This window comes from Ammodytes marinus (assembly GCF_949987685.1).
Source record: "Ammodytes marinus genome assembly, chromosome: 13".
In the NCBI taxonomy this organism is placed as follows: Eukaryota; Metazoa; Chordata; class Actinopteri; order Uranoscopiformes; family Ammodytidae; genus Ammodytes; species Ammodytes marinus.
In genome coordinates this window covers 15,408,353-15,432,754 of record NC_137217.1, presented here as the reverse complement: position 1 = coordinate 15,432,754, position 24,402 = coordinate 15,408,353, and the positions used below count along the sequence as shown (strand labels likewise).

The 24,402-nt window shown below is 46.2% G+C and overlaps 1 protein-coding gene across 5 annotated transcripts in view; it reads left to right on the top strand.

Annotated features, from left to right (window-relative positions):
* hivep3b (HIVEP zinc finger 3b) overlaps positions 1 to 24,402 on the top strand; it is a 46,046-nt gene that overhangs the window by 12,498 nt on the left and 9,146 nt on the right. For 3 of the 5 annotated variants that reach the window (XM_080039366.1, XM_080039362.1, XM_080039365.1), the window contains 2 exons: positions 21,392 to 23,682; positions 23,937 to 24,238. In XM_080039366.1, coding sequence (XP_079895492.1) covers positions 21,738 to 23,682; positions 23,937 to 24,238 — 2,247 coding nt within the window. In that variant the 5' untranslated portion in view covers positions 21,392 to 21,737. Of the gene's footprint in view, positions 1 to 15,235; positions 15,282 to 21,391; positions 23,683 to 23,936; positions 24,239 to 24,402 lie in introns of all 5 variants that reach the window. The other 2 variants (XM_080039364.1, XM_080039363.1) reach the window with 1 other exon arrangement.

Below are 24,402 nucleotides of genomic sequence, written 5' to 3'. Positions count from 1 at the left end.
GAATGGGATCTCCTCTTTAGTGACCAATTCGCTTCATCATGCTGCTGCTTGATGCCCAGTCTGCAGTCCTCCGATGAGCAAATGCTGTATCTGAGGTTACACATAGATTGCAGTGTTATCTGGTAACCTAGCATGACAGAAAGCTCTTACAGTAAACATTCCCAGTGGGCGAAACTCTTTCTGTGGTAACACAATGAACCAATGTGTGTTCATCTGTACAGCAGATCCAGTGATGCTCAGGGCATGTTCAGAGCCAGTGCTTCAACCTGCTATATTGGATGACAAATCAGCCGTACGTAACCTGGAAAGAACTAACAGGAAATCAATGTAGCCAGCCACCTATCCCACATCAATACAGTGTCGTCTCACTTCTGCTGGCCCATAAGCCTGCTCATCTCGCTGCCTTTCTCTCTCTCCTTTATATTATTTCTCTTGCTCTGTCTCTGCAGCATACTTTGAAAGCCATGGCATCTTTGTTTTAAGGACTTCTTTAGTATCGTCTCTGCTTTGTATTCAAATGACTGGGGCTCACAGGCAGGATCTGAAGATGAGTGGGCTGGTGGGTAGAGGAGGATGGCGGCGGGCCGGGGTGGCGGGCGGGCGGGCGGGCTTTTAGAGTCGGGTTTCTCCCTAACCAGATCTTCATGAGGTGATGACAGTCGGAGGAATGCACCGCTAATTCCCCTAACACGGGTCACATGACCTATCGAGGCTCGTTTACCCTCCAGAGCAATTTGAACGGTCTGGGTGGTCAGGGGAGAGAAAAATATCCATCCATAATGCATGTGAGATGTACTGTATATTCACGCTATGATTTGATATCGCTCGGAGGCAGTGAGTTGTGTGTCTTATGTTACTGTACCGTGTGGCTGTGTGTGTGGCCTTCACTAGTGGCCAGACTAGACTGCAACGCCTGGCACCTACAGTATGAGTACAAGCAGTGACACATTATTTGTCTGTGTGCTCACACAAAATGGGCCAGTTGGTCTGCAGTACAGTACAGTGGGCCCTGTTTGATTAACAGAAATGCCAAGGTGTCCTGTCATTTTTAATCTGAAAAATGCTTTTATTGTTGAAGCATATGACTCAATTTCCTTGTAAGAGTTTTGTTGAAGAAATCTGTTAACTTGTCTATGGCGCTTTGCAGCATGCAGGTATTGACATTAATCTTGACATCTTAATCCCTTTTGACCTTGTGTTTACAGTATAGTAAAGGCTCTGTTTCTTTAGCACTATGTTGTTGACGACTGTCACTGTAAAGATAAGATAAGCACAGTGAAAGCAGTCTCATCAAACCCTGAGAGGATCCATCATTGCAACATCATGTTGTGATGAAGAGCATTGCCCCCACCAAACTGAAATGTATGTAAATTTGAGTGAAAATCCCTAAGATTTACAAATAAACAATTATCTAATTGGCAAGAGATCTAGAGTTCTTCTTTGATTTATTGGTTCAACCATTTAAACATAGCATCCTAGATTTGAATGTTTCCTTAAAGCATTGGTATTTATGACGACGACTAGCTTATGTAATATACTTTACAATTTAACTTTGAAGCCAAAGTGTCCCTTTACCCAAGTTTGTATCTATTAATGCAAAACGCTTGACCAGGTTTTGAGATATGTCTCTGCGATTTCTAATCTCATTACAATGGATTGCATTAAAGTGGATTCATTATTTTGATTTTAATTCATAGAACACACTGTCAGCACTATTCACAGGGACAGTTTATTGTCTTGAAAGTATTTCTATGGATTGTCCAGGAAACCATGACGCTGTTTTTCTCCACCTCCATTGTTTTGCGAAAGAGACAAATATCTTCCAATCTGGACCAATTAATCACAAACTAACAGCAGGACTAGACACCAGTGGAGACACATGAGAAAATAAGATGGTTTGCAATTGAGCCGACCGTCTAAGGGGATATTCAGAGGAAAAAGTGGGAACATTAGCAGAGGCAGAGGTGATACCATCCTGTCTCACAGCTGAGTTGTAATGCTATGGAATTTCAAAACTAAGCTACAGTAACAAGCTGTTACATGTATAACTAATATGGCTTCTGATTCATAGACATAGACTTTGAAAGCATGAGAAAACGCCGGAATTTAAATTTGGCTCCCAGATTGACTTAGCCCCTGGACTTTGCCACAAAATACGGTAGCCTATATAGTACACACAGACATTTTAAATCAAAATCAGGGCAACAAGGTGTTTTGACCCACTCAGACATGATATCATTGATGTGAGACACAAAGGAGAGACACGAAACCCAGCCATTCCAAATTTCGATTCCTCTTCCGGCAAGATGCCTGCCCGTGCAGCACATACCTAAATCAGTCAATTTCAATACAATGCCACGATTGCAGCCAAGAATCCACCAAGCTCAAAACATGTTAGATAGTGTTATCCATAATGACACCCTTTAGAGTTCTGTCGAGAGCTGGAGGTGGCTAAAGAAATTGTCCGTCTTGTATTTATCTGTGCAGGAAAACCCCTTCATTTGGTTTAGGGTGTTGGGGAAATTGGGTTCAGATAGAAAAATCTAGCAACTAAATTCTAGAAACAATTAAATCTTTAGTATTGTTGTCTACAATTACAGTATTTACAGTTTTTTTTTTTATCGCTAAACCACAGTGGGCACAACTGTAGCTCAATGTGCAAAACTCTAACTACAGTCTGCACTACCAACAGTCACTGGAGCTGAACAGTTCACTTCACCTGCAAAACAGGTTCAGCGCAGCAAACACTATGAACCAGCCTCATTGAGATAACACACTGTCACTCAGAACCTGCTCAGAGTACAAACACTAGCATCAAACCCCAATACACAAATTACAAACTTTTAATCTTTACAGTTTGAATAATTCAAATTATTTCACACAAATTACGTAATATTTTCTTTGATGAAAGGGTGAAATTATTTCACATGAAATAGTTTATTTTATAACATACCAGTTTTTTTAGGAAAACAAAAAGAAATGAAAATCAGAAGTTTGCTTCAATAGATACACATTTTGTATATTTTATTGAAAACATTTCCAAATGTAGTATTTATCCGTGTAAATATTCTATAATTGTATTACAGAAATCAATTCCTGTAATGTTGTCATTTACTGTAAGGATGCAACTCTAAGCTGTTTGTTTGCTGGAAAATTCGTATTACAGATGCAACTTTAGATTTTTGCAGATTGGTGTGAGGACTGGGGGGAGGGTTTGGGACACAGGTGCGGACCAAAGGGTGTCTTAAAGTTATCCCCGGAGGGATAACCACTAAATCGCTAACGCGAAGAAGGGGAGGGGGAGAAAACAAAAGGCACAAGGCTAGAAAGGGCCACACAGGCTACCTTTTAATATAGAAAAACTAAAGCACAAACTAAACCACCGCTGCCAAGCAGCTGAACGGAAACACACAAGTAAAACAGAAGACTAGAAAAACTTAACACAGAGAGCACTTTGAAACAACCTCTCACTACCTCTGAAGGTGAGATAATGAGCAGCACAGAGCACTGGGATCTCAGGGCATATATCATCTCCTCACACCTGGGTCCAATCAGCCAATCAGTGCCACACACCAGATTGCAGTGAGGGAATCAGTCACCATTCTCACGGAGAACCTTCCGTTTCCTCACAGGACCACCCCTCTAAGGAACGGCACCTGACGTTCCAACAGGACCCCCCACCCACCCCGGGTGGAGGCCTCCCTGGAGGGGCTAGTGGATCGGAACAGACTGGCTGGAGGCGGGAAACATGAAACACGGGGTGAATCCTCATGGACCGAGGAAGCAAGAGGCGAACATTGACGGGGTTTATCCTTCGAATGATCCTGAAGGGACCAACGAAACGTGGCGGCAATTGGCGAGACTCTACCCGCAGTGGGAGATCCCTTGTGGAGAGCCACACCCTCTGACCCACCCGATAGTTTGGGGCTGGGCGGCAATGTTGTTGTGACGTCTTGTTTCGGGTGCAAATTTTGCAAGCTGCCACAAACTCGCTCACATCTCTACCCATCCGGGGCCACCAGAATCTCCGTTTGAGAAAACCAATAGTGCGACGAACACCGGGGTGATTTGTGAGGTGTGTGGAGTGGCCCCACTCAAGCACTTGTGATCGCACTCGTGCCGGAACATACCGACAGCCTTGGGGCCCCCCTCCTGGGTCCGGCTCCTGCTGTTGAGCCCCCTGAACCACTGTGTCAATCTCCCCAGTCAGTGGGGCACAGATGTGGGTAAGGGGCACAATGGGCTCTGGAGAACTGTCACTATCTGAACACTGGAATCGTAGAGATAAGGCATTTAGCCTCTGATTTTTTGAACGTGGACGGCCCTTATGTTTACTAATGACTTCACTAAGTTCAGCGCACTCTGCAGGAACCCCATTTGCAAGAAGAGACACAGAGGGCGAAGAATCAGAGGGAGTCAAGGTCTCAATAACCCCGAGAGTCAGGCGGTCGCTGGGGGAAGCACAGGGAAGGCCTACTGAACTGTGAGATTTTGAGACAGAGGCACTTGTGGCAGGAGGGGGCTCACATCCAACAGGTTGGAGTTGAACCGAGTCTGATTCCATCATGTGAGATGCACAGTTTGGACCCCAGCTCATCACCCTCCCAGTCCTCCAATTGATGTGAGGGTTGTGTTCCTTGAGCCATGGGTTTCCCAGAATGAGGGGTAACTGAGGTGTATCAATAAGAAAAAACTTAATCTCTTCCGTGTGATTGCCAATGCGAATGAAAATCGGGCAGGTGACCCTCTCAACCCTACCCCTACCCAATGGTTGCCCATCCACTGCATTAATTGCGAGTGGACAAGGAAGATCATAAATGGGTAAATTGAGCTTTCGGGCCAGGGTTGAGTCCATAAAACTACCTGCTGCTCCTGAATCAACAAATGCAGAGAAGGTGCGCCAGTGTCCATCCCATAATAACTCAAAGGGCAAAGGGGTGCAACTACTGACCACGGGAGGGGAATTATTACGACTCTGCAAGACCTCCCCAAGGTCTGACACGCCTACCCTGATTCCCTGCTTATTGTGTTTCTGCGTTGAGGGGCACTGGCGAATGAAGTGACCCACACTCCCACAGTATAGACACACGCCACTGCTCATACGCCTCCGTCTTTCCACGGGAGTAAGCCGTGCGTGTCCTATTTGCATGGGTTCCTGATCATCATTGTTAAGGGACCCTTCAGGCAGGGTAGGTCTTTCACAAGGGATGCTAAACTCCTCAGACATCTGGTGGGTGTACGCTTGTTTTCTCTCTCTATTGCGCTCACGAATTCTGTTGTCAATTCTAATAGCCAATGAGATTAAATCCTCAAGTGAATCTGGAACCTCACGGGAAGCGAGCTCATCCTGAACTCTCTCAGACAAGGCATGACTAAAAGTGGTCACTAGAGCCTCCCTGTTCCAACCTGACTGCGTAGCTAAGGTCCGGAATTTAATTGAAAATTCTGCAACGCTTGCAGAGCCCTGACGTAACCTAAGGAGGCGTTTGGCTGCTTCGTGGCCACTAACATCGTGGTCGAACACACGCCTCATCTCCGCCATGAAGAGGGGCGCGTCAGCGCAGACTGGAGTCTGCCTATCCCACAAGGCTGTAGCCCATGAAAGGGCCTTTTCCGAAAGAAGGGATATTATATATGCGACCCGGGCTCGGTCGGTGCTAAACATAGAGGGTCGTAACTCAAAAACTAAACAGCATTGGGTTATAAATCCCTTACACCTCCCTGGATGCCCGTCATAGCGGGCTGGGGTTGCCAGCTTGGTCTCCTGGCCTACAAAAGGGTCATGGGGTGGAACTGGAGGTGCTTGTGCTTGGGTAGGGGTTGGCCCAGGTGGCTGTAAACGGGCCAGTATCTCCCGAAGCATGCAGTCCTGCGAGGCCTGTTGCTCTACAATGGCACGTAGGGTTAGGTCGTGTGAGCCCAACATGGCTCCTTGAGCAGAAATTGCCTGCCTATGGACCTCAAAACTGTCAGCACTAGTGGGGTCCGCTGTGCCCTGCATTGGGCTGCTCATTCTGTGAGGACTGGGGGGAGGGTTTGGGACACAGGTGCGGACCAAAGGGTGTCTTAAAGTTATCCCCGGAGGGATAACCACTAAATCGCTAACGCGAAGAAGGGGAGGGGGAGAAAACAAAAGGCACAAGGCTAGAAAGGGCCACACAGGCTACCTTTTAATATAGAAAAACTAAAGCACAAACTAAACCACCGCTGCCAAGCAGCTGAACGGAAACACACAAGTAAAACAGAAGACTAGAAAAACTTAACACAGAGAGCACTTTGAAACAACCTCTCACTACCTCTGAAGGTGAGATAATGAGCAGCACAGAGCACTGGGATCTCAGGGCATATATCATCTCCTCACACCTGGGTCCAATCAGCCAATCAGTGCCACACACCAGATTGCAGTGAGGGAATCAGTCACCATTCTCACGGAGAACCTTCCGTTTCCTCACAATTGGGTTGCACTCTCAATCCTGCCTCTCTCAATGCGAGACCATGATTCACAACAGGTCAGTGTTGCCCTAACTGTATTTCATCAGACATTGCAGCTCTATGTCTTCCTCCACACATCCACACTCTCACTGCCACTCTTCTACCTCCAACAACCTGTCTTCCTTGGTCCATTTCCAAAAAATATTTTTTTTTTGAGCTTTCCCTCTATACTGTATATATGTTCACTAACAAGTCTAAAACAAGACATCTTAGTGTTTAAGTTGAAATTGCAATCCGCAGTGCTTGAAAGGCATTCATTCTGTTTTGAATGTGTGGTTTACAGTTGTGGCAGCAGTGTGTTAGCATTTGAAAAAAGTGCTGGAAATCCACAGTGTTGTGCAGGCTGTGGTTAAGCCATGAGATAGGTGTGTAGAGTTTTGAAAATTGTGTTTAAGCAATGAAAAATTAGCTACAGTTTGGTCCGAATGAACCGCTGCTCTGCATACTGTTGTTAGAGTTTTGCACTTGTCGTTCCAGTTGTGCCCACTGTGGTTTAGCAATCGTAAAAAACTGCAAGAGGAACACACACACACAAACATGCATGTAGTAAGCAAACATCAGTGTAAATTTATGGTGGACACGTTTTCCTGTATTATTCAACACTTCACAACTCTGTGCATGCACACTAAAACACAGACACACACACACACACACACACACACACACACGCACACGCACACGCACACAAAGATTTACTAAGGGACCATTTTAGCAGCACTTGATTGTCGTTTGTGATCGATGTGCTGTTTCACTCGGAGCTGCGGTACCAAGATATAGAGGCTGCATACACATTTGATAGCCTTTTATAAGATTGTCTCAGTTGGCAGAAGTACAGTTCCTTCTGTAGGACGCTCCTACATACTGAGAACACGTCATGACCATATTCCATACCATTCTTTCTCCCTCCTGCGCATTTGCACACACCGTTTCTATCTTCTCTATCTTGTTATTACACACACACACACACACACACAAACCCATAAACAGATGGCTTACATGCCGTTTGTATATGTGCATTGGCTTTGAAGGGAAGCCGATAAAGTGCTGATGCGTCGGGAGAGTCTCTGTTGACAGGCCACTAATGCAGCGTGGCACCGGGCAGAATGTGCAGCAGGGTCACGGAGCAGCAAGGAAGGAGAGTAAACTGCAGACTAACACTTAGGCTGAATGGACTTGTTTGTCACAGTGGGTAGCAATTACGTTTGGACTGGCGTGGCTTTTGAGTAAACTCCCCGATCGGAGGGGGTGCCCAGCCCTGTGTGCTAGGCCGGGCGGCGGAGAGGAAGGCGGGGGAGACGGAGGCCTTGTTGATACATTCTGCGGCCTGGTCCTCGTGTTTGAACACACTCAGGCTGAGCTTCCACCTGTTGACTCTCAGCCCCCGCCGTGTCTGTGTTTGTGCAGGCAGCGCTGAAAGCACCGGCAGGCAGCTCCAACTTAACGGCTCATAGGAACATAGCCACAGGTTAGGTTAGTGAGATGTGCCGATAAGGGCATGGCGCCGCCGGGTCATGCACAGTGCCTCTGCAGCGCTGCTTGTACCTGCAGCAGCTTCACACACAGGATGCACTAGAGCAGCTGCAGAAAGAGGAACTACAGCAAAGCCTTTCCCATCACTGGGGAGGAATCCACACGGGTGACTTCATAGAAGAAAAAAATAGATAACTTAATTGAGAACAAAAAGAACTGCAAAACGATAGACAACAAAAAAAGATAACATTACCTAGGCTACTTAGAAAGATTGAAAACATAGGCCATAGCCATAGCATGCAGTTACTAAGCCAAAGGTAATAAGGTAGATATTGTCCTTCTCCTATCGCATTAACTAAATGTGTTAAGCTCATCACAGGTTGGCCTCAGTCTTTTACAGTTGCACCATGACTGAGCTGCAAATATAAAGCAGCCGACTGTGAACGGCGGGTACAGTAGGCTAAGCTGCGTGGGAGAGTAGAATTTGCACTGTGATCTCGGCATCCACGCATCGGTGGAACTTGTGGGCGCAGGGAGGACAGCTTTTGAAAATGGCAGTTCCTCTTTTGCTATATTTAGCCCCCCCATGCTTTGTCACTCTGGTGTTTCATTTGCATACCACTCGTGCATGGGTTTTGATGTGCGTTGTCGAGCTGTCCAAAGGCACATGAGGTTTCTTTTGACAGACACTTGGCATCTGTTTAACTTCTGTTACAGTAACTCCCTACTAGGCCTCAGTTTTTGCTCTGCTGCCATCCCTAATGTATTTGATTCATGTCAGAAGACAATTTCACCCTTTTGAGGCAGCAATCAGACCCTATGCTAAATTAATCTGAAAACATTAAAGTTGCATAGGTATACAGAGCTGTGTTTACAATACCTTTGCAATTTGCATATGATATCAGCTCTATAAATGGTATCTCTTTAGCCTGGCATTCCCAGACCTGCCACTAGGCGGTGGCAAATTAAATTTGCTGCGCCTGTTGGTCTGGAAACTCTCCGTTGAAGCTTTTTTAAAATGACCAGAAATCTGGGCTCACGTTTCAATTGGTTCTATCTAATATGGGCGCGCCAGAGCCCTTTGTATGGTACTCTGGGGCGGACGTAACCGGATGACGACAGTGACGTGCATGCGACTTCGAAGCCGTGATAGTAAACATCAAAGATGGCTGCGGATATGTTGTGTGAGTTTGAGACTGCTTTGGCCTCGACCCTTTACGATTTGGAAGACGGCACTCAAATATTTCATTAGCAAGTAAGTGGAAAGTTCTGTTTTGCCGACCGACTACGGCAAACGTTTAATTTAACAGTTTAACAGCTGTTCGCTAAACGAACGGGGCTTACGTCACCTTGTGCATCGCTCTGATTGGTTGTAGTGCTATCCAACTGCGTGCAGTGGCATTTGAAATGCACGAGTGGGAGCCGCCCCTTGAGTTGGAAATTACTATTGATCGTGGCCAGACCCTCTATCGTTCAAGATATCAGGGTCTGGATTTCCAGGCTAGTATCTCTTACCATTTCAGGGACTTTACTCTGGGCCAGGCTTCTTTCCATAATCACTACCCACAGCCTTCCTCATATTACACATGAAGTTTACTTTGCCACACATAAAGACTATAAATTCTTCAGCATCACGGTAAAGGAAAAGATAATGACAGCGTGTTGCAAGGCTGAAATCGAGAACTAAATGTGGAGAGTGGCTGCACACAGAGGGAGTAGTACTGTAGAGAGAGAAAAAAGAGGAGAGAATTCCCTCGATAAAAAAAGAGAGAGAAATGCCGAGTGAAACAGAGGGTGGTCAGTCTTTCAGTGTTTTACGGGATCAGATATCAGATCTGCTGAGGATACATATCGATTGGCATTAACAAAAGACTAGCATGCTCGACTCCATTAGCAGGCCATTTGGTTGTATGCACTGCTCTCCACTGGCTGTTTTATATCTGTCTGGGTATGTTTCCTTGAAAATGTATGAACATATCTAATAGCCTATTTGCATGTGTAATCCACGACTTAAGCCCTTTGTGCTTTATTGTTTTTTGCCAAGGCAACACTACACATTGTTTTATTAGTTGAACTGACAAAGAGTTCTTGTCCATCTTGAGTCTGACATGGGTTGCGTTCCGAATCGCATACTTTCTACTATATAGTATGTAGAAAAAATATTTAGGATGTCTTGTGGCCAGATTTAGGATGGTTAGAAGTACCCGGATGTCCTACTTCCTCCGGCCAATATTGTTCGTGTTGAAAACTACATCCTATTTGGGCGATTCTGATCCACAATCCAGTGCGCACGTGAAGTGACGTCACATCGACGAAGCCTCCATATGAAAACAAACGGAGATGCGACGGATATAAAAGCAAGAGGCAAAATCATGATGTTTGTTTTTTTACCATGTGAACCACACAACAGCTCAGGACATTGCTGATTTTAGCTATAACGGTTTATATTGAATGATCGCGCTGTCTATGTCTATGGAGTAAGCCGTATTGTTTTCCCCCCAAAGGGGACGTGGTCACGAGAGTTCCGTCCAGATGACGTATTGCTGACCTGATGTATGTTTCCGCTTTGTATGTGACTGGGGAACATAGGACCCTTTTCTTTAAAAAGGATCCTATGTTCCCCGCTATTCCCAAAAAGGGTCATATGTTCCCTGCTTTGTAGCCTATGTGACCAGGGAACATATAGGACCCTTTTTTTGAAAAAGGGTCCTATGTTCCCCAGTCTGTTAATTTTTCCACCCTCTTAACCTAACCCTAACCCTAACTGGCAAATAGGCCTATGTAGGCCTACAGGCCCTTATACCCTAACAATAACCCTATACTCTATGGTAAAAAAATGCTGAATTAAATCAGCGAAGGCCTAGGATTATGTCAGGCAATTATGGAAATTATGGTGGAAAAAATAAGCCCTTTCTGAATATTATTAGGACCCGTTAAGGAGTTGCGGATAACGTAGGACCCTTTTTCAGAAAAAGGGTCCTATGTTCCGGCGGTATGTATTGCGACCGTGGAACATAGGACCCTTTTTTGCAAAAAAAACAGGGAACATAGAACCAGGGAACATAGGGATGGTCCCCATGCTTACAATGATTATGGAAACATGCCTATGTTTCTCTGGAATACTGTTTACTATGCTCGCCATCTTTGTATCATGCAGAGCCGAGGCTGAATGTCAATTTGGACCACATCCCTAGGGCCACGCCGCTAGCTTTGCTAAAAGTTTTATACTGTATACATCATATTTGCACCTCTATCAAAACAGTTTGGGCAATTCTCCAGCTCAATTTATGACATCAGTCACTGCTCACTCTTCTGCTCAGTAACAGTGGTGCCATCTAATCAAGACAAACAACAAAGGGTGACAAATACTCCACCTCTCAAAATCTTTTGTCAAACTTTTATGTAGGCCTAGTTATATTTTCAAGTGGCGGGTGAGGATGAATTGATGATACAGCTACATTTACCAGAGTAATGACTTCTGTTGGCTTTGAGTTCAGTGGTCATGCATGCTGTTCCCTTTTGGGAAGACGGACGTGTTCTCTGCCCCCAGTTCTTCCAAATAGACACAAACAGGTAGATACCGAGCCACGTGGGTTTTTTATACACTAGGTGGGCTCCCTCTTTAAATGAATTTTGTTTCTGTCATAACACCACAGTCATATGGACAGAGGGGGGTCAGTTTACTGGAAGACCACACGTCTGAAATAATCTGCCCGCAGAACAGAGAGAAAGCTCTCTGAATGCTCCCAAATGTGCCTGTTTTACTGCCTGTGTCTGCAGTTTATGGGGTGAAAGTCCCAAAATATGGCATCCGTGTATGGTTGTCTGTAAATGCGCAAACCACTCATTGGGTCTCAATTATAGTCTGTGGGCTGCTCCAAAACAACATGAAGTTTTTTGTTTTTAAAAGCAGGATGTTTGTATTTTAGGTGTTGCTCGCCTCTGCCTTATATTGCATTGGTAGGTGTGTGTCTGTGTGTGTCAAATATGTGAAATTGCCTCATGACCATACCACAGGGGAGCCCTTGTTTTCCATTTACTGTAAACGAGAAGAGCTTTTGCATAATGTGAGCCAGACATGCTCATGGGGCCAGCGGGTAAGCATACGGTTACCCTTTTATTATAGCATGAAATCTTCTTTTTTAAACCCTCCCGATTGGTGCACTTCGTCTTTTGATCCCATTCTTCAAAAGTTATTATCTTCCCTGTTGGCTCTGGCAGGGCTGTTGCGCGTATAGCCTACTATCTCCTCGCTCTCTCTAGTTCCTTAACCAGCCTGTGTGTCTACTCGCAGTCCCCGGTCCCTGGCTAATCGTTACGTCTGTGTACAGCTACTTCCCCGTCAATCACGGCCACAGTGGCAGTCTTGTTCCCGGGGCCTCTGCCTTCCTCCGCCCGCCCCTCTCCACCTTCCCGTCAGCAGAACCTCTCTCAGTCACTGAGAAACAGAGCACAAAGGGATGACGGATGGGTGAAGGTCCCTCGCAGGGAAGTACAGTATAGGCCTACAGAAGGTGCGTGCTGCAAAGGGTGACAATGAGCACATTCAGGGCAGGACACAATACAGTGCCTCGGAGGCCAGCAGCCTGTGAGAGTAGCCCCAGCATCAGGCCAGCACAGTCCCCTGGCTACAGCAGTCAGTCAGCAAGAAGTCGCAGCTGTCGCACAGAGCCAGGGGTAATCACCAAGTCCCCGGATCAACACTCCTTTTGACTGGGACCAAATCACATACGAGAGGAAGCACTGAGCAGAGGAGAGAGAATAGGGGGGACAACATGTGGACAGCACCGGAGGAAAGGAGAGTGAAACCAAAATGACTCGATAAAGAGAGTGAATGAACAGGTGATTGGTAGAGGAGGTTTAACAGAAGAATAAAGGAATATGATTGAGCAATAAGAGTTTAACACTTTTTTTCCTTTTGACTCATTGCATCATCTGTGAGTCCCACCAGGCCCGGTTCTAGACAGTTAGATTTGGGTGGGCCTGTAGAAATTTTAGGTGGGCACACTGGGCAGAGAGACCGAAGATGCGAGCGCGCATTTTTTGCGCTTGTGAGATCTCTGCGTCTGATTTTTGACACATTTGCTGTGAATTGTGTAGAACACAATATGCAAATAAACTTTGAGTTTAGATGAACTGATTCAATTATTAAGCTATTAACTATCTACCAAAACATTGTATTCCTTTTATTGTATGATAATTTACATTTACATAATATGATGTTGATATAAAAAAAAATAAAAAATAAAATAAAATAAAAATTGGGGGGGCCCCCCTGGCAGTCTGGACCCTAAGCAACCGCTCATTTCGCTTATGCCTCAGGCCGGCTCTGCTGACCAGTGACCACTATAAGCGAGTGGGTAACTTGGAGGCAGGCTGTCCTGCCCACCCAATAATACAATTAGAAGCAATGCATGGTAATGGTATATTCTTTAGTATTAATTAATTGTCTGAATTGTATTTGACATTTTCTTGGACAGCGAATGAACAGGTCCGTCCGATAGTTTGTCTGGACTTCCACTTAAAAAAAAAAAAAAAATTTTTGATTGGGTGGGCACAGCCCACATTTGGGTGGGCACGGCCCACCCTGGCCCCTGGCTACCGCCGGCCCTGAGTCCCACCACGTGTTGCTGCATGGCCTGTGTGAGGAACCATGTTACCTCTCCGCCTGCCTTCTGATCAGCGACCCAGCCCTCCACTTGGTGTGTGTGTGTGTGTGTGTGTGTGTGTGTGTGTGTGTGTGTGTGTGTGTGTGTGTGTGTGTGTGTGTGTGTGTGTGTGTGTGTGTGTGTGTGTGTGTGTGTGTGTGTGTGTGTGTGTGTGTGTGTGTGTGTGTGTGTGTGTGTGTGTGTGTGTGTGTGTGTGTGTGTGTGTGTGTGTGTGTGTGTGTGTGTGTGTGTGTGTGTGTGTGTGTGTGTGTGTGTGTGAGAGCCGGCTCGTTCACTGTGTGAGTGTGTTTATTTTAGAGTGCGTGACTCACACTTCCTGTGCTCTACCAATGAGGCTGAGCTCTATGGACCAGCAGGACCTCCGTTCATTCTTAATTCTCTCTTTCTCTTTCTGTTTCTTTCCGTCTCTCTCGCTCTCTCCTAGCCTGGCACCGCCCGCCTTTCTACTTCCGCTCAATTTTCATTTCCCTTCAGTAGTCAGTGTCTGCGGTATATTCTTGGGTTTTTCTCAGCCAAATTTTTGGCGATCCAATCAGCGAACAGAGCGAGTGTCTCAGAAGCCGGTGCATGACATACGTCACGACCAAACGTGATGCGATTGGTTGGCAGATCCAGAGTGGCACTGTGCAGATCCAATAGTTTTAAACTTCAACAGACACCCTCCTTCAAGTGAGTTAACGTTTGTCAATTGAGCGATTCCAGACCTTCTGTACAAATGAAATGAACTACGATGGTCTGGTAGGACCAGGCTACCTCTCTCCCCTCCTGTTGCACTATCGGTAGGCCTAGCCTGAAATCCACATAATGTGGGGGCCCTGCTTGAGTGGATGCCACTCTGGAATTAATTTACAGATGCATGCAGCACACTGGCACTCTGGCTGGAACTGTGATTTACATGTTGGTATAGGGGTTTGTAACTTAGGAAGAAGGGTGCTCTGTTTTTTTCTTTTTCTTTATGCCCCCCCGACACACACACACACACACACACACACACACACACACACACACACACACACACACACACACACACACTGAGATAACTTTTCCTGATGAGGAGCTTATAATTGCAAAGAATCAACACCAGATTTCTGCGTCACAGGGGAAAACCCCATGTAAGACCAGTTTGTAATCCCATCGGCCGTGTGCCACTGCCAGCAGAATGTGCGCGGGGGGAAAAAACAGAGTGAGAAACAGCAGCTCCTGGCTGTATCCTGAATCTGGATCTAAGCGCATGCTTTTGGTTTCGCTGTCTCGGCCTGTCATGCACTTCGGTCGCATTAGGAATGAGAAATGTGAGAATCGGTGCTATTACTGGGGCTTCAGCGAGCGTGGTGTGATGTTGCTCATGCTACTGGAATATGATTCGCTTTTAGTTTCTTCCTGCTATACCGCATCTTCCTCCTCCCCTCACATTTGTACAGTGGAAACATTCATTAAGTGTCTTCCTATCTCCCCCTCTCTTTCTCTCTCGCCATCACTCTTTTTTCCCTCAACCCCAGCCTCTCTCTCTCTCTCTGTTTCTCTCCTTCTCCCTCTCAGCAACACACCCACTCAAACAGTCATATCCGCTCTCACTCTCTGGCTCTCCCTTGCTTGTCTCACAGTGCCTGTGAAGCGTCTCTGAGGGGGAAGACCAGACTGCTCTGTCAGGTAATCTAAACTCTCTCTCTCTCTCTCTCTCTCTCTCTCTGTACCCTCCTCCACTCTCTGTCATGCTCTTGCTCTCTTCTTTCGATCTCTTCCTGTCTCCTCAGTCTTTCCTCTTTCCCCTTTTGCTCCTTGTTATCACTTTTCTTGTCAGCTATGGAAAATGACCTTTTCAGTAATTACAGCTGTTGCAATTGTGTACAGTTTGAGTAGTGAGTTTGTGTAGTTTATTATGGTAGTATGTTCTTCATTTCAAACTTAATGTTTCCATGTTTTGCATGTAAGAGTCATTTTCGCTGAACCCTAAGGACAACATGGTTGAGAAACACAGATTTAAATTCACAGGTTTCATTGACATTGGAAAGTCTCCTTTGTTGTACAAGATTCCTTCTGAGATTTCCCTCCTGGAAGAGGGACCCCTCCTTGGTTGATCTTGACTTTCAACCCTTTCTTCCTGAATCTTTTTTTGGAATGTATTCCTTATACAAATCACTTTGGAGTAGAGCTCCTCTCGGAGTAAGTGGCGACAAAAAGATAATTTCCATCAGTGAAGGTCCTGGTCGCAAGATATAAAGACCGGAAAACCAGGCAAAACCTGCGGTTGAGTCCAAGTTGTGGTCAGTTTGTTTTTACAGTTGATTTTGTCACCAAAGAGGACTAGCTTTTCCGCTGCCATGGGTATTATTTAAACTCTCTCCTCCCAGCCGAGGTGTGCATTACCAGGGCTCTGCAGTGCCTCTTGTCTTTGATTTAAAGGCCGGTATTGACCTGCAGTCCGCTGGCTTGTGTTTAATCACAGTGAACGCTGAGACGGTTGTGAAGTGCCAGTCTTATGAAAGCCCTGTGAAATCCTTCACCGCTCCCGCTCACCTCAAGAGGTATAGAGCGATGCATCCGAGCCGAGAGAGAGTGAGTGAGTGCTCTGGTATGTGCTGTTTTGTCAGACGGCGTCCTCCTTAGCACGCAGCTTCCACTGACAGCCTGCGTGAGCGCGAGGCCTCTGAGGTTTATTAGGCTCTATCTGGCGTCAGGGTCTGACTCCTGGCTTTCTTTTTCCAGTGAGAAACCAAACTGTTTCTTCCTATGGTTCTGTGCAGGCCCTCCGCTACCTATACGCAGGGTAGGCAGAGCGCGTGGGGCACCATGTACCTGGGCGGGCCCCCCCAAAAAGAAATTTGTGATAATCATTACATTATAAAAAGTATATAAATTAGTTATGAACACTGTTGTTTTTTCTTAATTCTGTAACCTATCACTCAATTCGGGCAAATTAGATGTGTCCCCTTACTATAGGCTTTGCCCACCCAAATGTGTGCCCTGCCCACCCAATCAAAAGTAAAGAAAATAAATTTTTAATTTTTTCAGCCAATTAAAATATGTGTATTTACTATACCAGGACCATTCCCAGCTTCTGATTGGGTGGGCACGGGGACAGCCCGCCTCCAAATTAACCCCACCACCTGTTTTTCTGTGGTCACTTGTCTATCACGTCCACAGAGCGCAGTCCCTCCTTTGTAAAGGCAGTTAGAACGCTACCCGTCAACTTTTTTCACACGTTAACATGTTCTTTCTGTTAGTAAATGCTGTTCGCAAAAGCTCATTCACTTCCTATCATGGATATTTTTCTATTTTTTGGGGGGGAGGGGCCTCTCTGACCATTTATGCTTAGGGCCCCCAAAAGCCTGTGTGTGTGTGTGTGTGTGTGTGTGTGTGTGTGTGTGTGTGTGTGTGTGTGTGTGTGTGTGTGTGTGTGTGTGTGTGTGTGTGTGTGTGTGTGTGTGTGTGTGTGTGTGTGTGTGTGTGTGTGTGTGTGTGTGTGTGTGTGTGTGTGTGTGTGTGTGTGTGTGTGTGTGTGTGTGTGTGTGTGTGTGTCGGGCATGACTTTGGCTGCCAGCTCTGTTTTTGGTGGTTTCAAGGGAAGGACTATGATATAAGTTTCCATATACTTTATACTTAGGGAATGCTGCAGAGCCTCTTGTGCAGTATCAGATGTTATATTGCTTCATCAAGATTGGGACGGCTGCGATGGGAGCTGTCGCAGACGGTGCTGCTGTGCGAGTTGGTCTAGTAGTGTTAGCACACAGTGATAGCGGGCCGCCGTCACTCAAAGTAGGGTTAGGTGTCAAGGGTCATGCCAGCCTGTCAGTGCAAGCAGAGGCCGAGCATTCACCCCTCCCTCTCACTCACTTCCTGCTGCCAGTGTGCGAATGTAGTCAGAAAGGATGCTTGGAGATAAATTTAGACCTCCAGCTCCCTCTCCATCTGCCGTTGTTCAGAGTAGGCTGGTTTCCATGGGAACCGGCACCAGGCTACCGCCAGTAACAGGGTATAGGGAGAGAGGTGTGTGTGTGTGTGTGTGTGTGTGTGTGTGTGTGTGTGTGTGTGTGTGTGTGTGTGTGTGTGTGTGTGTGTGTGTGTGTGTGTGTGTGTGTGTGTGTGTGTGTGTGTGTGTGTGTGTGTGTGTGTGTGTGTGTGTGTGTGTGTGTGTGTGTGTGTGTGTGTGTGTGTGTTTTTTGGAGGGTATATGACAACAGATTTTTATTTTTAAAGCATTTAAAGGGGTTTATCTGTAAGGTAATTTAATCTTTAGCCCATATTTTTATCCGTCATTACCAGTTGCACAAATACGTCCCGGGTATTGATGAGGAAATGAACACAAACTCTGCTGGCTGTATGGGCCTACTCTCCTTTGCATGATAATTAAATTTTGGCTGCAAAGCTCTAGCGCTAGTAGGAATTGAGATACGTTTTTGTCCAATGTGGTTAAGATTTTTAGAATAGAACTGCTGAACTTAATAGACACTGTAGAAATGATGAATGGAGGGCGTGTGTGTGACGGTGTGTTGGCAGCTTGTGTGACAGCATGTGTGTGTGTGTGTTTGTGTGAAGGATCTTAAGTGAGCTCTTCTGTGTGTCAGGGCTCCCTTGGGTACCTGCATCAGTGTCTCTGCTGACAAAGCCCCTTTGCATGTACACATTCACACACACGTTCCCCAGTCATTCTCTCTCTCTCTCTCTCTCTCTCTCTCTCTCTCTCTCTCTCTCTCTCTCTCTCTCTCTCTCTCTCTCTCTCTCTCTCTCTCTCTCTCTCTCTCTCTCTCTCTCTCTCTCTCTCTCTCTGGCTCTCTCTGGCTCTCTCTCTCTCTCTCTCTCTCTGGCTCTCTCTGGACTAGTCATTAATCACATTTTACACAGAGACACCAGAAAGTAGTTCACACAACAAATCGGGGGTACTGCTCATCAGGTTTGTGAAACGGCTACTAATATTAGCTTTGTGGTTTTGATCCGACACCTTCAATCAGGAAGGAACATAACCTTGTATAACAGCTGCAGCAGTGGCTTCCTGCTTGCCCCTCAGACTAAAAATAGAGCACAATGAAGAACACCCTTGTCCCACCCTCATCAATAAGGTTCAACTAATTTAGATAATCTGCATGTTTTAACAGAGGTCAAACTAATCATCATAATATTTTAGCCCTTAGTGTCCTTAGTGCACTTAAGTGTGGGACTTAATAGCACCATTGATAACAAGTCTTCTCTGTGGAATGAGGATGAGGAGAAAGGAACCCCCCTTATCAAACAGATGGAGGAGGCTGACTGGAAGCAGGGTAGGTCACCTCAGGGCACTGCAGCTGATTTGCTGGTCAGACGTGTCAGAGTGGATTAAGTGCTGATGTGTGTTTGTGGGTATTGCTCTGGAGGGAGTAGTACTGTACACCTGTGTGTGTGTGTGTGTGTGTGTGCGTGTGTGTGTGTGTGTGTGTTTATCTTTAATGTAGACTAGGCTCTTGCATTCCTCTCCCTCATCTTCCTGGCAAGGCCCTGACTGTGTGTTTCCCTACTAAGAGCTGGCAGTCTAGACTGCCATGAATAATGTAAGCAATGCTCTTTCCAACCTTAGAACCACCTAATCGCCCTGTTTAAGGGCTGCATCAACAGCTATGCCAGAGATCATTAACCTTACACTATGATACCCAATTACATGAACAAAGACATTTATTACATGGAGTTGAGGAAGCCAATTTGTCTTGCCCTTCTTGCTTTCCCACTGCCATCTGCATTGTCTATGCACAGTGTCATCCTGCATCCCACTCTCTTTTCATCCATCTATACACACTTGGTTGCCCCCATCACATACAGCTTTTATTTATTTGATTTGATTGTCCTCTAATGTTTCTCTTTAAAAATATTTCAGTCAGGTTCTGATGTGCTTTACTTGTTTGTAAGCACCATTACTTCCTGATCTACCTTATCTACATGATGTACCCCCAGAGAGTTAGATGTGTCTGCATCTCAACGGCTCAAGGCAGAAATAGCTATAGATACCACCACCTGCTAGATTCTTCCTGTACAGCTTTAAAAAGATGGAAGACAGGAATGAAAATGGACAGGTAACATAAAAGCTGTTGATTCGGTTTGTTATGCTTCCTAAATGCAGTGTGTGCTGCTGGAAGCAAAGCGTTGGTCTGCTTAGAGAAAGGTGCACTAAACAGATGATCGGCCCTCAGAAGATGTCGGGGAACGTGGAGACGGAGCAGAGAATCTGTCCAATTGTTTCCAAGAGGAATATTGTTTCCCTTTTCCCTTTTTCCCCCACTGTAAAGTGGCTTTAATGAAGGGTGAATTCAGTGGGTTTTTAAAAAAAATGTTAGACACAGGCGAGAGCAAAAGTGTGGCTCATTAAAAAAACTGTCAGTGCTGCCTTGCCTCCACTGGCACCTTAAACTAAAGTTTTTATTTTTTTGCTGGGCCAGTATATTCAGCCACTGGATCACTGACTGTCTTTTTACACCATCACAGAGATCTACAGCTGTAAGGTGAACACACACACATCGTCCTCCTCCTCTGATCTCCAGAGTATGCCGGTGTCAGGGGTTGCGAGTAGTGTCAATATCTCAGACGATGATTGATACTCTGGATGAGCCTGCACTGGGACTGTCAGCGGTTGGGCACGGCTGCTCAGTGCAAATGTTATGATTGGCCCCATCCATTCCTAGAATGTGTTTTGATTGGCTTCGATACAAGAATCCTGTGTCTCAAGTCGAGACGGAGTGCAGGATTTAAGTACTAGGAAATATTACAGAACATACAAGCTTTTGTCATACCCTCAACTCGCTGTGATCAGCCATACTTGGTTCTTCAAAAGCAGAGCTCTCTAGTAGTGTGTGAGGGGAAAATAGTAGTAATAGTTTCTTGATTTAAGGTTTTTACAGAATCCCGTTTAAAGCAGCAGCTCTTGGCCCCCTCGTGAATACTGCACCCTGGCGGCTGTATTTGTCTGTGAGGTGCATACACTGAGACCTACTTGCTGTCAAATGCCTTCATCAACTAGAAAACTCCTTGCCCTGACACTGTGGTTGGTGCCTGTTCTGTGGATGTTGACTGGCTGGCCCTGAGCTGCTTGGACTCCTGCAGAGAACGGGTTTAGATCTGAATCAGATATGGCTGTTCTATAGATATTAACATAAACACATGTTTGTAAAGTACTTTGACATGCATATACTAGAAACCTGTGTGCTCATATCATCACGCCTTTTGAAAATGTTACAATAAGAGAACATATCTTGATGTAACTTCACTTAATAGATTTACATTGGTTGTGCATCTGAATCACTGGCTGCATATTACGGGTTAGAAGCCAGGGACAAATGGGAACAATAACATGTTGCTAATGCAATTCACAGTGCTCATTACAACTCCGACCCAACTCAACACCGCACTGGGAATCTTAACCATATTCATCATACTAACATATGTGGGGGACATTTCTAATAGGGGGTTAGATCATAAGACACAAATTATGTTGGCCTTCTGCTCTACCAACATAACCGTTTTAGACTGCATGTCAGGGTTTTTGAGTCCCTAAGTCTATGTCATATCCAATAGGTCCTCTGTGTTTTGCTGTCTGTTTTTTTTAGCTGAACAGATTCTTTCTTTATTACCTCTTTGTTTGGTTGTTTTTATTGTTAACTCTGTATTTTGTATTTTATTGCTAAATAAAGATGAGAAACCTTGATATGCTGTACCTCTTTGTGCCACAACCTATTTCAATCTAATATCTAATAATTTAATATGTTTCCACTTTTGTAACTCATTCCTTTGTGTTTCTCTAGACCCATTGAGATGCTGAACGGCTAACTCACAACCAACAAAGGAGATTCAGAGAAGACCTAGGGAGGGCTGTTAAAATGGCTGAGACTGGAAGGAAGCAGAGCTGCTCTGTACAGAGAGATGATCCATGTTTACCTGCATCCATGCAGCTCCAGGGAACCTTTTAATGATGCCTCATTTGATCCTCTTGAATAACTTTTGGCCCACTCTGAAAAAGGCCATCCGTTGTGATTTACAACTAAGTCTGTCGATGTTCATCTGCCTTTGACCTCTCTGCTGCCATGCTGTTAGCCCCATGAGGCTCAGAGAGCCCTTCCTTGTGTGTCTTTGAGGCTTCCTCCCCACTCTATGGAGGCTGAGCCCAGCCGTCCGGCTGATGGGGAGCGCTCAGGTAGGCAAGAGCAGCAGCAGCAGCATGTGACAGCTGAACCCTCACTAGGATCTTGTCCACCTCAGCAGCCCCAGCAGCCTCCTACTCCTCGTCCTGCGCACAGAGCCTTGGGCCGCCTGCAAAGCCGCCAACCCAAACGCACTGACCACCCGCTTCGGTTACAGCAGCAGCAAGCAGTAGCATGGCAGCATTCAGAGGGCCCAGGTCCCTCAGGAGGCAGCTTCTTCTCTCCAGCTTCCTCATCATCCTCATCCCTCCGCTCTACTTCCTCCACCCGGGGTGAGCATGGACATACGGTCCCATCTCAGTCCAGCCAAGAGGGCCCAGAAGGGGTCAGCTCACCCAGAAAAGGGGAGAAGAAACCCCCTAAACCAGGGAAATATGTGTGCACTTATTGTGGCCGTCCATGTGCCAAGCCAAGCGTTCTTCAGAAACACATACGCTCCCATACAGGAGAAAGGCCCTACCCTTGTGCTCCTTGTGGCTTTTCTTTCAAAACCAAGAGCAACCTGTACAAGCATCGTAAGTCCCATGCCCATCGAATTAAAGCGGGCCTGGCGTCCAGTCGTGATGAGCCCAGTTTGAGTGGAGAGGGCAGTGGTGTTGGAGAAGACCCAGAGGAACACACAGAGGGCGAAAGCACAGAGTCTGAAGAAGAGACGGGCCAACACAGAAAGTCTTCCGGCAAGGAAATTACGGGCCAGCAGAAAAAAGGTCGTAAGGAGCAGCTGGGAGGTTCAGAGGAAAGCCAGAGGCCTGAAGACTCCCAGGCTGTCAAGCAAAGGCTGGCACTGAGGCTTAGTGAGAGGAAACGGGGCCCAATGGCATCTCCAGGTGACCCTCCTTCCTCCCTCTCCACCTCATCGTCCTCTTTAGGCCCTGGCAGTAAGGGCAGCACAGAGTCTGGCTACTTCTCCGGATCAGGCAGCACCGAGTTGTCCCAACCTAGCCCCCCGAGTACCAGTGCCAAAACCTATGCTGAAATTATTCTTGGCAAATACGGAAGGCTCGGTGGGCAGCAGCGCAGTCCTCATCAACATCAGCCAGACAAGGAGGACAAGAGCATTCCTTTCGCCGTACCCAAAACCCAAGTCATAGAACACATCACCAAGCTCATCACTATCAATGAAGCGGTGGTCGACACCAGTGAGATAGACAGTGTAAAGCCCAGACGCTCCTCTCTGTCCAGGAAGAGCAGCATGGAGTCGCCCAAATTCACCACCCCTAAAGATCCCTACACCTTCGATTCCAAAGGAGAAGCCCCTGGCCCCAGTGGTTTGAGGCACCTCCATAGTCCTGATGCAGATGCATCAACAGTGCCTCTGCTTAGAAGCCACTCAATGCCATCATCTACCAGCCAAGGAGAGCCATCTACCTCTGGCACCATGTCTCCCAGAGGATACCGTCTCTGCCAGTCATTCGACGAGCAGCAAGCGGTGGTAGCAGAGATGAGGGTTGGCCATGTCCAGCGTATGCTGAGGCGCCAGCCTGCTATAGAAGTCCCACTGGGAGCTGAGATAATGCTGGAGGAGGCCGGTCCTTCCTCCGCCAGGCGGCCACAGGAACAACAACAGCACAAGACTCCGAGCCTGATTGAATGTGCAGCATGTAGGGCCCTCTTCCAAAACAGCGAAGGCTACGACGCCCACAGAGGAATATGCACAGGACAGCAAACAACACTAGAACAAGAGAGCAGGGAGGGGAGCAAAGCGTGCCGGGAGAACCGCCCCCCCATGATGATGCACTATAAGTTCCGAGCGCTGGCCATGGCTGTGAGGAAGAGGAGGAAAGAGGAAAGTCTGGAGGAAGATCCTCCCAGCCCTGGATCTGTAGCCATTTCAGGCAGCTCTACCGACCCCCTTCCTGTGCCAAGCAGACCAGAGCACAGCCAGGCCCTCTCAGGTTTGTTTATGTGTCCCTGCTGTAGCAGATATAATGATGGCAACACTATATCATGTTCATATCCTTTTAACTTCTTCTGAGTAACTTGAATAGTTAGAGAAAACATATAAATAGCAAGTCAATATCTGCATTTACATCAATGATATATAGGAAAGCGAATGGAAAGGAAAAAAACAATTCAATATCATTTTACAAAAGCAATATGCCAGTATTAGATGATAGTAATTGTTCTTTTGTTTTGTTTTTGTTTCTAGGTGTGTCCGTACAGACTGAGCCAAAGCAGCAGCAGCAGCAGCAGCAGCAGCAGGACAGGAAGGGTGTGTCTGTGATCCAACACACAAGCTCTTTTGAGAAGCAAGAGAGTATCTCCATGGAAAGTCAAGAAGAAGACATCAGCGAGAGTCCGCAAACAGAGCGGCCCGAGCCAAAACCATCACCATCTACATCTCGCCTCATACGCCAGCCAAACATCCAAGTGCCGGAGATCCTTGTTACTGTGGAGCCTGATGCTGACATGCTGTCTGTGTCGCCACCATATATCGCATCGTCATCCAAGGTACATGATTATTTAGTATCATTTGGCTATCTATTTTTTTTGCGTTTTATATCATTTGACTTGATATTTGCAGGTTCTTTGTTAAATATATTTGAAACATGCATTGATTGTCAACACCGTTTGATTTCAACATCTAGAAAAATTATGAAACACTCAACATCCCT